The 14,159-nt window shown below is 39.9% G+C and overlaps 1 protein-coding gene across 4 annotated transcripts in view; it reads left to right on the plus strand.

Moving 5' to 3' along the window:
* DENND5B (DENN domain containing 5B) overlaps positions 1-14,159 on the plus strand; it is a 188,846-nt gene that overhangs the window by 158,658 nt on the left and 16,029 nt on the right. For all 4 annotated transcript variants that reach the window (XR_003520148.2, XM_027595521.2, XM_027595522.2 and 1 more), the window contains 4 exons: positions 6,001-6,129; positions 8,035-8,156; positions 11,819-11,964; positions 13,421-13,539. Coding sequence is in view for 3 of the 4 variants with exons in the window: in XM_027595521.2 (XP_027451322.2) it covers positions 6,001-6,129; positions 8,035-8,156; positions 11,819-11,964; positions 13,421-13,539 (516 nt within the window). In the remaining variant the exon portion in view is untranslated. The remainder of the gene's footprint in view (positions 1-6,000; positions 6,130-8,034; positions 8,157-11,818; positions 11,965-13,420; positions 13,540-14,159) is intronic.

Raw genomic sequence — 14,159 nt, forward strand, 5'->3', positions numbered from 1 at the left:
CTTGATACTCATTCACCAATACGGATATTCTCTGCCTGGAAGCTAGATAAAAATTAGAAGACTGCTTGCTATCTTCAGAAGCAGAGATGTGGAAGCCTTATCATCCAGCTCTACACTAGTGATCCTCATGCTCTTGGGACTGATAGCATCTCAGGAAGTTCTGAAGAAAACATTGCCGGTGGTTGTCTCTCCCTTTTCTCTGCTTCCATTCTGCCCCTTTAAGATGGCATTTTATACATTGTTGTTCTTATTCAAAATGTATTTACTTTAGAGTTTTACTCTTAGTGGACAGGATTATTTCCCTGTTTTCAGGTTCTTGACAAGTGCTTCATTTTAGTCCCTCATCATTACCTGGATAGCTGATACAGATGTTTTTCCTTAAAGAAAAACACCCAAGTAATATTCTAAACCTTGATTTCTAGGGGCGCCTTGGTGGTTCGGTTGGCTAAGGCCCTTCCTTCAGCTCAAGTCATGATCCTGGGGTTCTGGGATCGAGCCCTACGTCAGGCTCCCTGCTCAGTGGCGAGCCTGCTTCTCCCTCTTCTCTCTTCGCTATCCCTTTCACTATCCCTGTCGCTATTTCTGTCTGTCTCTCTCTCAAATAAAATCTTTAAAAAAAAAATAAAAATAAACCTTGATTTCTTTCAGTCTAGACAATTAAAGAAAAAACTAATTTTCCAAGATTAGTATACCTCTCTTGAGTCCCTGTTCTCTCTTGGGCATATGTCTCTGTTGGTACCTCCTGTCTTTCCAGGTTAATCTCTTGAGGCAAAAAGACATTGGCACTTTGAGTCCTCATAGTTGTCAAGAGTCTTGGCACCAGATTGCTTAGCTTTGAGTCCAGGACAGATATATTTAAAGGCTTTCCCCTTTGTCTTAGTATCTTAGACAACTCCCCAAAACCTTCGTAGATGCCAGGTATCACCAGACTGTCCGTTGTAGAATGATTTTTTGTTCCATAGAGAAAGGCTGGGGACAGTAAATAATTGTACAGATTCTACATTTAAAAGAGATTATCATGGTGTTACCAATATTACCAGTTTCTTTCCAGAGTAGCCATGTACATGTCATCTAACTGTTCAAACAGACTTTTTTTCTTAATATTGTAATTGATGTTGAGTACAAGAGAATATTACATGACCAAGGAGACTGTGAATACTATAATCCAAGTCTGGGTATTCTGACTATGTAAACAAATGAACAGGATGTCTAAGTAAATCCTAGAAAAATTTTATTTGTAAAGATGGGAATAAATTACCTAAGGGTAAATTAGCTAGTTCCTATTTATCTTTTTACTAATAATGTGTACATATGTGCTTATGAGTATCTGGCTTTATTCTACACTAAAATTAAGTAGTTATGATTGATTTTGTTACCCTGGGAAGGAATATTTTGAGGAATTTTTATGTCTGTACAGAATATGAACTTAAACTAAAATCAGCTAATCCTTAATTTCTCAAATAATACCAGGTTTAAGTGAGTGAGTGAATGAATGAACAAACGAACAAACAATACTGGGTTTTGTTAATGATACATATTGTGAAGTAAGCACTGATTTTGGATTCAGGAAATGTGGATTCAAATTTAGAGGTACTGCCACTCTTAGAAATCATTTGGTTTTAGGGAACAGAAGCCCATTCAGACCTGCTTCAGTAAAAAGGGATGGATTTATTGGAGATATATGAGGGTGTCTTCCAGAATGCAAGAAGAGAAACTGTGGCTGCTAACAGTCTTGTCACAGATTATTCTTACTGTCTCACTGGAAGCAAATCATAGCTGTTTCTCCCTTCACATCTGCTCTTCTTCCCCTCCCCTTATCCCCCTTCCCCTTTCTTTCTGTTTTATTGTGCACATGCTTGCCCAAGCCCTGGCTTTAACATTGTTTCTTATTTTTAGCATTCAACAAAAACGAACTTGGTTTTCTTCCAGTATACTAATTCCTAGTTTCTTTTTTTTTTTTTCCTAGTTTCTGAGAGAAAATCTAGTGAGCTCAGTTTAGATCAGGCACGTTCCTCTTATTCAGTCTATTCTAGCTGAAGGATTAGGATCATGGGGCCATAGGTCATGGCGGTAAGTAGAGTTGTGTGTTCTGGGTCTGGGGAAGGGGAGCTTCTCCAAGAATGTGTGAGGAAAAAGTAATTGGTAGAAAATGGATGACATCTCTAGAATAATATTTATTATCTCTGTGACCTTGAATGGATCACTTAGACTCAATTATTCTGTTTTCTCATCCTTAAAGCAAAATAATGATGATCTCCTTCTCACTCGTTTTTGTGATAAACAAATGAGACAAAGTACATAGAAACTTTTCTAAGGGCGCCTGGGTAGCCCAGTCAGTTAATCGTTTGCGTTTGGCTCAGGTCATGATCTCAGGGTTCTGGGACCAAGCCCCACTTTGGGCTCCCTGCTCAGCGGGAAGCCTGCTTCTCCCTCTCTCACTCCCCCTGCTTGTGTTCCCTCTCTCGCTGTCTCTGTCTCTGTCAAATAAATAAATAAAATCTTTAAAAAATTTTTTTCTAAATTACAAAGTTACAGTGTTAGAAATAAATCAAGTAAATAAATTATTTAATCCATGCCATATATGCTTTTCTGTGAATTAACAGGATCTATTTTGGAAGCAATACTTGTATAATATGTTGAATTCCATTATAGTTATCTATAATAAATTATTCCAGTTAAAATAAAATTCAAATGGTATAACTGCACAGCAAATTTTTTAATAGATTTGGATTACACGGGCACCTGGGTGGCTCAGTCATTAAGCGTCTGCCTTCGGCTCAAGTCATGATCTCAGGGTCCTGGGATCAAGCCTGGTATCGGGCTCCCTGCCCAATGGGAAGCCTGCTCCTCCCTCTCCCACTCCCCCTGCTTGTGTTCCCTCTCTCGCTGTCTCTCTCTGTCAAATAAATAAATAAAATCTTTTAAAAAAGAAAAGATTTGGATTATAGTTTAATAACACAATGCATAAAAATAGTTAAAGCATAAAGTTAGATAGATATTTACAAAGCAAAAGAGTTTTTGAGCTCCTGTTATGTGCTAGGCCCTATAGGATACAAAGAAGTCTGCAGGGCTGCTAAGGAATAGTGGGCTCCTTTCCCCAGGGAGCTTTTACAAGCTGAGAAAAATGTATACCAAGAGAGAATGATAAAAGTAATAAGCTGTACATGGCAAATTCAAATTAGACTATAGGATTTCATGCATTGAAGAGGTCATGGAAAGGTATCTAGAAGAAGCTGAGGTCTCAGACACGAATAGAATCAAATAGGGAAACAAGAAGAAAGTACTTCAGGTAATGGAATGCAGAGTCTTATGAGTCAGCTGTATGGAATGGAATTTTTTTGAATAGGAAGATATGTTGAGCTGAGGGGTAGTAAGTCTTAAATGTGAGCTGGTACAGTTCAGACTGTATCCTATGAGTTTTGAAGGTTCTGGAACAACGGAATTATATTAAGGAGCCAGTATTTTAAACAGTTACTTCCCTGGTGCCAGTGAATAAGATGGGCTTGAGGAGAAGAGTCTGGAGGCCTCATCTCCCAACTTCCATGCCTCTTTCCAAAAAAAAAAAAAAAAAAAACAGCGTAAATAATTTTATGATGGGAATGCTGATTGCTACCTAAAATAGACTGCACATTATGTATCCCAGTCCTTCTCATTTTCCTTAAACATAGATTGTTTTTTCAAATTATAATTATTTTTCACTTTGTCATTCTTACCTACCATGTCTCCAGATAACTTGCTTAAGGCCAACATAAAATTTATTTCAGTAGGTTTTAATTTTTTTTTTTATTTTTATCTTCTTTTTGAGGAGGGGGTGGGGGGGGGAGGGACAGAGGGAGAGAGAGAGAATCCTTTTTTTTTTAAGATTTTATTTATTTATTTGACAGAGAGAGACACAGTGAGAGAAAGAACACAAGCAGGGGGAGTGGGAGAGGGAGAGGCAGGCTTCCTGCTGAGCAGGGAGCCCAATGCGGGGCTCGATCCCAGGACCCCGGGATCATGACCTGAGCCGAAGGCAGACGCTCAACGACTGAGCCACCCAGGCGCCCCGGGAGAGAGAGAATCCTAAACAGGCTCCACACCCAGCACGGAGCCGACCTGAGCCGAAATCAAGATTCAGATGCTCAACCAGCTGAGCTGCCCACATACCCCGATTTTACTGTTTTAGAATAGAAAGAATACTGAGGACAAGATTATACAGCGTAAGTGCTTATCAAACCTAGTGTAGATTCATTTTCAGTGAATACACTTTGAATCAGCTTGGTATTCCTGTTATGTGAGCTCCTACTTGGCACTACACTCACAGGGTACCTTATAAATACTGTTGAACTCTAAGTGGCAAATGCCTGAGCATTTTCCCTCTGTTGCTTTGAGTCAGCTGTGTCATTTGGGACATGTCAGCGGGGTAGAGGAAGAGCCAGTGCTGCTTCATAGGCTCATGCTGGAGGTGCCAGATTGGGTTGTCAAGTGTCCCCCCACTGCCAGCACCATCAGTAAGAACCAGGGTCTGTGAGGCCGCTTGCCTCGCAACAGCTTTCTCTGTTCATGACCATGTATACTGGAATGAGCCCTTTAAAGATAAAATCAGTGTGTCATAAATTCTGAAAAAATTCTTAGAAATGAGGTGAGGTTGGCTAAGCCCTACAAAAATGGCAACAGAATTTTCTTTTAATTCCTCATTCTGACTTGTTTTTAAGCCACCTCGTCAGTGTGTCTGTGTAATGTGATATAATGCTTTGCATCTCGTTTATGAAGAGTCTTTGATCACATATCAGTACTGAGGCATGAGGGCCTAAATCTTTAGATCCAGGGATTAAGAGAGAGGAAGGGAAGGAGAAAGGGAGAAAGAAAAGGATAAAAGAAAGACGGGCGTCTGGCTGGCTCGGTTGGTGAGGCATGTGACTCTTGATCTCAGGGTTATGAGTTTGAGTCCTATGTTGGGTGTAGAGATTGCTTACAAATAAAATATTTTTTAAAAAGGGAGAGAGAGAATATGTGTATATTTTACAGGGAGGATATTCCTTATTCTGAATTCTTAGAATCAGTAGAGAAAAGGGTTTGTTGTAATACTTATTACAGCTAGGATGAGTCATTCTGGACATAAAAAAAAAATCAGAGGAAGGGATGGTGGGTCACAATCACAAAGACTTTTTAGTGACTCACTGTAGTGGCTCTACAATTACCCTGCTCCTTAGGCTTGCCCTTTCTGCCCAATCCTTCTTCCCCTTTAGGAGGAAAATCATTTAGGAAGATAAGCTCAGGGGTGCCTGGGTGGCTCAGCTGGTGAATGTCTGCCGTCAGCTCAGGTCATGATTCCCAGGTCCTGGGATTGAGCCCCATGTTGGGCTCTCTCTCGGGCTCTCTGCTCAGTGGGGAGTCTGCTTCTCCCTTTCCCACTCCCCCTTCTTGTGTTCCTGCTCTCGTTACCTCTCTCTGTCTCTCAAATAAATAAAATCTTTAAAAAAAAAAATGGGAATTTTGAATTTATAAGTAAAAAAAAAAGGGCAGTCTTCAAGTGCCATGGAAAGTAAGATTTCATATTTTCCATATGTTGTCCAGAAACTACTTGAAAAATAATTCAGTGGATTAAAGTTATGACAGATAGTCAAACTAGACAAAGTATTTTTAATAAAACTTAAATACTCAGCGTGTTTTATTACTTTTATTTTCCTAAGGGTCAGGAATCATCAACTGCCAGGTTACAGGTAACCATGAGGCTGAAACAAGAACATAAAATCTGAAAGAATAAACGAGTGTTAACTGCTTTATCTGAGGGTGTTGCCTGTGCGCATGTGTTGTAATGGTAATTCTGATGTGGGACTGAATTCATGATTCAGATGGAACCTTTGAACAGTTTAATCAACATAAAGTGTTTATTACCCGTTCACACTTCTGCTAAGTATGAAAGAAATGTTCTGAGCAAAGTGCTGTAATGCTTTAGTTCTTTTCCAGCTCAAGGTTATTCTTAGGATCTACATCTTTGCTGTTGCTACTGTTCTGTAGGCATATTCAGAACATGAGTGAGATCAAGACTGACGTTGGACGAGCTCGGGCGTGGATAAGACTATCTCTAGAAAAGAAGCTCCTGTCCCAGCATCTCAAGCAGTTGCTCTCCAATCAGCCACTCACCAAGTAAGAGACAGCCTCTTAGACATTTCTGCTTCTGTGACCTGTGTGTCTGCAAAGCAAATTGTATAAACTGGCAGACTGGTGACTTCAGCATGAATTGCTGACTCCTGTGCACATGTGTTCTTCCTTTCTAACAGGCATGTGCATTGGAAACTCCATGGTTTGACATAGTATTTGATTTTACCTGGGAGGACACACCAAACTTGACAGCCAAAGGCCAGATTGCTCTGTTCTCAACCAGAAAAAAAGCTAACTAGTCCACATAGGCTGACCGTAACATCCAAAATACAGGTTGAATTTAAGATCACAGCAAAACCTGAAGTAGCAAAAAAAAAGTCCGCATTAACAGGTTTCTTTTGAGAGTCTTGCCAATGCTTACATTCAATTGTTTAGAGCCAGGAAAGCAATCAAATGCATGTTACTTAATTGTTAACTGTTTTAATAGGTTTCCCTTTATTCCATCAAGAAACCCTCTTAGATAAAATGCATCATCTATATAATATATATGTTAGACCTAATTTGAAGGCTGAGGACTTAGGTCTCTAGAGCAAAGCTATGCAAAAAATTCAACAGAGATCTCAAAGATCTCAAGACTGTTGGAATCTCATCATGGTAATATTCTTTTTGTAGTTTTGCATTTGTACACATCATCAATTGGGCTACTTACCCCCTGGAGCATTTTAAGATGAGTCTTAATGTCCAAAGAGTAGGGTTGATAAAGAATGCAAAGTGAGGTATAACCTGTGAACCTGATCTTGTTCTCTGAAACTGGTTACTCCCCTCACCCATCCCTGCCCATTATAAATCAGTCATGGCCACTGTGGCCAAACTACATAAAGTGCTACATAAAGGTTGGGTGCCTGGGGGTACCTGGCTGGCTTAGTAAGTAGAGACATTTGACTCTTGATCTCAGGGTCATGAGGTCAAGCCCCACATGTGGTGCAGAGTTTACTTATAAATACATACATACAGTTGCACACCTGGCTGGCTCAGTTGGTAGAGCATGCAACTCTTGATCTTGGGTCATGAGTTCAAGCCCCATGTTGGGTATACAGCTTACTTGAAGAAGAAAATCCCACTACATAAAGGTAAATACCAAGTATTTCACATGTTTTCTTCTGTACTTTCTTCTATGCATGCTCTCTTAGTTAAGATTATACTGTATTTACAATTCAGTATCATCCTTTTTTTTTTTAAGATTTTATTCTTAAGTAATCTCTACACCCAACTTGGGGCTCAAACTCACAACCCCAAGATCAAGAGTTGCATGCTTTTCCAACTGAGCCAGCCAGGTCCCCCAGTATCATCTGTTTTTTAGCTTAGTGTATTATAAACATTTCACTATATCGTAAGAGTTTAAGCTGTGAAGACTGAATGGCTATGTTCAAATACTGCCTTTTGAACGCTATGTTCAAATACTGCCTTTTACTACTATTTGAATGACTTTGGACAAGATACTTAACTTTTTTGTATCTCTGTTTTCCCTAATTTATAAAATGAGAATGCTAGTAGACTTACTTCATCCAGGGTAATCATGAGGATTAAATGTATCAACAACTATAAAACATTTGGAAAAGTGCTTAAATATAAGTGCTTAATAAAAATTATTATTTTTAGTAGTAGTTTTGTTGTTGTTAAAACACTTCATAAACTTTATTTTCAATGCTCACACAGTATTCCAATGTATGCATATACCGTGATATATTTTTCCTTCTACAAATAACATTTTAGTGGACATCTGTGAATAAACCTTGCCCGTACTTCATATTATATTCTTAGGACTGAGTCCTAAAAGTAAAATTAATGTATTTGGCTTTGACTAAGTGAAGGTGTTTATTTTTAGTACCAGACATAATGAAAAGCATGAAAAATATACTATTATTTTGTGCTTGTCTTACCCATTCCTAGGAAGCTTTATAAGCGTTATGCTTTTCTACGCTGTGAAGAAGAAAGAGAGCAGTTTCTTTACCATCTTCTTTCCCTCAATGCGGTTGACTACTTCTGCTTCACCAGTGTGTTCACCACTATCAGTAAGTCTGGAGAACTGGCTATTAAGTGAAGAGTTGCTCAGGCAACTAATGGAATAAGAGTTTATATTTTTAAAAGTGAGATGCATGATAGTACAGTGAGATAGACATTGTGAGTGAGGCTGGCCCCAGACCTCTATTTAGGAATGAAGGTTGTGCCCCGGCAGCTGGGAGGACTGCGGGAAGGCAGCCCTCAGCTGTCAGCCCCTGTGGGGAGGGCCTCACCAGAACAAACTGCCTTCCCCCCACCCCCAACCCTCCAAGATGATCCCTCCTAGCAGGGCCAGCCAGCATCCTAGGACTATCATAGGGCTGTTCCAGAACTTACTATGGTATCAGCTGAGGACTTCACTGTGACTACGTCACAGCTCAGCTTCTCTCTCAGCCACGTGGTGATCCCAGGAGCAACATCGTCCATGCTGATTTCTGACTTCATCTGCTTCCCAGGAAGCCCAGTCTGCAGAAGGAAATGGGCTGGATGTTAAAAAGGAATGTTTGATTAGGGATGCCTAACTGGCTCAGTCCATGGAGCATGCAACTCTTGATCTCAGGGTCATGAGTTTGAGTCCCATGTTGGGCCTAAAGCCTACTTAAAAAAAAAAAAAAATGTTTTATTAAACAAATGGTCCAGTATCTTACATAAAACACAAAAAGTTTTGGGGCGCCTGGGTGGCTCAGTCATTAAGCATCTGCCTTCAGCTCAGATTATGATCCCAGAATCCTGCAATCAAGCCCCGCATTGGGCTCCCTGCTCAGCGGGAAGCCTGCTTCTCCCTCTGCCACTCCCCCTGCTTGTGTTCCTCTCTCGCTGTGTCTCTCTGTCACGTAAAATCTTTAAAAAAAAAAAAAAAACAAAATTTTAAAAACCAGCATACCATAATAAACGTATAAAACATCATTAAACTTTGTTGATTCAGAAAGACTTCAAGACCTTACTGAATAATGTAGGTCTGTAGAGGGAGTAAATGCTGACTGGATATGTGTTTTTGATAGAAAATCAAATTATAGCATTTATTCTATTCACCAGTACTAATGCTTATGTGCAGCGGCTCCTCTTCACTCCCCACTTTGGAGGATTTTTACTTTTGTCAGTTAGGAATTATGTTTTGCTGCAAGAATCAGAAACTTGGAAAACAGTGCTTTAAACAAATAGGTGGTTTCGAGGCGCCTGGGTGGCTCAGTCGTTAAGCGTCTGCCTTTGGCTCAGGTCATGCTCCCGGGGTCCTGGGATTGAGCCCCACATCGAGCTCCCTGCACGGGAAGCCTGCTTCTCCCTCTCCCACTCCCCCTGCTTGTGTTCCCTCTCTCACTGTGTCTCTCTCTGCCACATAAATAAATAAAAATCTTTAAAAAAAAATAGGTGGTTTCATATTTCTTATATAATGAGAAGTTTCAAGATAGTCCATAGTACGTTCATGGACCCAGGGTCTTTGTCCCTCTCTTCCTAGACAGTCCTTAGTGTGTGCTGATCACCTCGTGGTCACAAGATGGCTATTCTCAATCCACCTTCTAGCAGGAAGGAGTGCCAAGAAGGAAAGGGCAGAACCTGTGCTAGAAAAACGGGATTTTCTAAGGAATCCCAATAAATATAACATTTCACTGGCCAAAAATTTGTAGGTTTTGGCTTTCTAGTCTCTGATAGAAGCAGACAAGGAAAAATGGAGCTGAACTGGGTATTGGGCCAACCAGTAATACCTATCAACTATCCATTAGTATCTAAACTATCAGTCAGTTTAGTACATTACTGCTGGTATAAGAAGCTAAGATGTTAGGGGCGGCCTGGGCAGCTTAGTTAAGTGCCCAACTCTTGATTTCAGCTCAGGTCCTGAACTCGGGGTTGTGACATCAAGCCCTGTGTCGGGGCTCCCCACTCAGTGGGGAGTCTGCTTGAGATTCTCTCCCTCTCTCCCTCTGAATAAATACACCTTTTTTTAAAAAAAAGCTAAGATGTTATGTGCAGTTTTAAAAGAAAAGAAATAGCAGAGGTAGTTAGGATTTCTAAGATCCTACCTATATCTATAGATTTCATTTAAGTAACTTTTCTAAGAATTGAGATCTTCATGAAAGAAATAGTTTAATAATATTACTCCTTATTCTATGTAATCACTGTTGTGCATCTGTGGTCCCTTTGCAGGCTCAGAACTGCTGACCCTAAACCCTTTTTTTTTTTTTTGCAGCTTTTTTAATCCTCTCCATGAAAGGGAATGAAAGAAGCCTCTGGCACCTAAAATAAAGTCTTGCACTAACCTCTTCTGCTTTCAGTTTCTAAACCCATTTGATTCTGATGATTACTAAACCATGAAAGTATGGCCTTTCCTCTGACATTTTCCTTTCCTTCAGCCAAAATGAAAAGACAGAAAGGGAGGTTATTCACCCAACATAAAGTCATTTATGTAAAATTAAGGAAATGAACCATTTATCCCATTCACTTTCCTCATCTAAGAGTACATTGAACCACGATCTCATTTTCTGAGGCTGTATCTGGGCACCTTGTCCAATAAATGTGTATCATCCTATGTGTAGATCTTTCAAGGAGGGTTTCTAATACACCTTCTTAGGACTAAAGGAGCAGAAATCCCAATGATACCAACAAAAATTGATTCTACCCTGCTTTTAAAAAAAAAACAAAAACAAGCATGACTCTGAGGGATGAAAATGCACCAATGTGTTTGAGCCATCCCCATTTTTAAAAGAGAGTGGAGGGAGTGTGCAATGTATAGAGAGCCATTCTGTTTGAGCAAAAGATGGTGATAGGACAGTGACATCTAGTGGTGTGCCTTTTGAAGAGCCTTCAGAAGGAAAAGACTGCGCACAAATTTCTTTCTACATTTTGATTCTTTCCCCAGGGCTCCTCTTGTACCTCCTGAGTGGCCTCAGTAACTTTCCAATTGTGGTTTATATGTGGTTTATGTCCAGAATGGTATTGTTTATTACTCTTGGCTTTGCTTATCATGGTGTAAAATTGGGATGGGGCATCTGGGTGGTCCAGTTGTTGGGTGTCTGCCTTCAGCTCGGGTTATGGTCCCAGGGTCCTGGGATTGAGCCCCACGTCGGGCTCCCTGCTCGGCGGGAGACCTGCTTCTCCCTCTCCCACTCCCCCTGCTTGTGTTCCTGCTCTCGCTATCTTTCTCTCTATATCAAATAAATAAAATATTGAAAAAAAAATTGGGATGGGAACGTTCTGAAACATTGCCCGAGAAAATTAGCAACAAGGGGATAGTGTCCAACAAGTCATTCACACCCTTTTACATACGAAACCATATCAGTAACCATGTTCATTTATATACTTGATTTTAGAACAAAATTTAAAATGTTAAAGCAATGAAAATTCTGTATAGCAGTCAGTTCTGGTGTTAATGCCTGGGATTGTTTTTTATAAATGTAGAAGTTATATATATCACCATGGTGATACTCTGCATGCCATGCATACCTGGTGATACACATGCCATGGAAACCATCAAAAGTGTTGAGACTTGTGATTTATAAACTGGACCTCATCTTTCTAGACTGGAAGAGGCAATCTCATCTCTTTGTTTAAGTATATCTTGATAGATCATAATGAGCAAACTACCTATGAAAGCCAGCAGAGTCATTAATATATATTTGCTTTATTATCAGGAGAATTTTATTGTAATTTTTACTTAATTTTAGCATTGTTCTTTCAGTGATTCCATATAGGTCAGTGATCATCCCCATCAAAAAGCTGAGCAATGCGATCATCACATCGAACCCTTGGATCTGTGTATCGGGAGAGCTAGGAGACACGGGAGTAATGCAGATTCCCAAAAACCTCCTCGAAATGACTTTTGAGGTAGGTTCAGCCAATACCTTTCTTAGCAGAAAATGTCATACATAGTTCTTCACAAGGATTCCAGTTTTACTTTTTCATTTTTCCTCAAATAATAAAAGGAGTACTCAAGCATGCAGGATCATTTTTGTGAGTATACACCTAAAATTGTCTTAAACACAGTTACTTGTTTTGTTTTTTTATTGCTATAATTTTAATTATTAAGCTCTATTTTTCTACTTACAATGGAATACTTTGGGGCTTTGCTAGGTCCTATTCCATGATTGCTGATACCTAGCACAGAACTTGGCAAGTAGGGAACATTCTAGTAAATGCTTTTCCCACAGTGGTTCTCTTCCTGAATCTGGACAAACGGACAGGAGAGCTGACATCCATGCTTATGGCTTGTAAACCACATGGTGACATTTGTAGAGTGATTCTATAAAAATACCTTTCGATATTGTAGTCAGTTTTCAGGTCTCAGCTGGTGAAATGTTCCCCCTGTCTTTGAGCCCCCTGCAGGCTGATCCTGGCATGCAGGAAGAAGACAAACTCATGCTCTTGTTTCAGGAGGGAAGTAGTTCTAACTGAATGTCCTATTGTGTTCCTTGGGGTCTGGGAATAGCAGTTTCCACTTAGTCATAACACACCCAAGAGCCCGTTTTAGCCCTCTTTCTCTAATGGATTCATTATGTATAAAAGATTAAAACCCTTCGCTTTTCTTTGACTAGCAAGTATGGAACATAAACTCTACTATAAATCCAGTCATTACTGTTTCCAGACTCTCTCTCATTTCTGCCTAGTTCTTTCCATCTTTCCTGCCACGGCTAATTCAGGATGCCTTCCTCCCTCACCTGGATGGCTATGATGCCTTCTCACTTGATACGAAGAAGTCAAGGGCTTTAAGAACTCAGCTCTGATGTTCCCAACCATACATAGTCAGTTGGGGGTTCTGTGATATTTTATCAGAATTTAAAAGTCAGAATTTAATTGAGATTTATTTTTACTCTTCCTTTTATCATTGCTTTCTTTTGTACTTGTCCAACAAAGGCCAGGAAGGACATTGATAACTGTACTTTTTTAATGATAGTTTCAAAGACTTCTAGTGTTGAGGTCAGTTCTGCCTTAGCATTTTATTAGAAACAGAAAAACAGCTGTGTCAGTGATTTTTTTTTTTATATCTATGGTTATTTCCTGACCTCACTGTGACCGAATCTAAATAGGATCCTTTTGCCACTTCTTGAAATTCTTCTCATCCTAAAGGCACCCCTCACTTGATAGTTAATGTCCATATGTGTCCTATCTCATAGATGTACTATAGTAGATGTGAATATATTTTTCTAGTACAAAGCAAAGCACATTATGCAGGATGGGTCCTCAGCAGTTGTTAAATTAGATGGAACCAAAGTGCCACCACTAAAGCTAAGTGGTAGTGGGCGTGGGATCAGGCTCTGAATAACCTGTGCTCCTGTCCCTCCAGTGCCAGAACTTGGGGAAGCTGACCACTGTTCAGATTGGCCATGATAACTCAGGACTGTTAGCCAAATGGCTAGTGGATTGTGTCATGGTCAGAAATGAGATCACAGGACATACATACAGGTAAGTAAATGTCCTTGGGAGCTCAGAATTCTTTGAGGCTCTTTAGACAAGAAAAGTTTTAAGAATTGTTTTCTTCTGGGGCACATGGCTGGCTCAGCCTGAAGAGCGTGTGACTCTTGATCTCAGGGTGGTGAGTTTGAGCCCCATGTTGGGTGTAGAGATTACTAAAAAAATAAACTTTAAAAAAAGAACTGTTTTCTTAAGCTTTCTCACTACCTTCTGAATTTTAATTAAGGGTTTTGGGTTTAGTTTTACTTTTAATTTTTTACTTATCTGAGGGTGAGAGCAGAGTAAGCAAGAGACAACACTAGTGGAGTGGGGAGCTGCAGAGGGAGAAGGAGAAGCAGGCCTGCTGCTGAGCAGGGAGTTTCGGGGTTGGGGGAGGCTTGATCCCAGGAACCTGGGATCATGACCTGAGCCACCCAGGCGTCCCTTAGTTTTACTTTTTATGTAATACAAAATTGCCACCAAAAAAACTTTTAAAAAATTGTGTTTGCTCTCAATACTTAGTCCACAAGTGTTGGAAAAGATTGATATAACTGTGATTTAAAAAAAAAAAAAAAACAGCTTGAAGTAATTTAGTAGAAGCAAAGGATCTTTTGGACTCTACTAGTTATAGC

The sequence above is a fragment of the Zalophus californianus genome, chromosome 9 (genome assembly GCF_009762305.2).
Source record: "Zalophus californianus isolate mZalCal1 chromosome 9, mZalCal1.pri.v2, whole genome shotgun sequence".
Lineage (NCBI taxonomy): Eukaryota > Metazoa > Chordata > Mammalia > Carnivora > Otariidae > Zalophus > Zalophus californianus.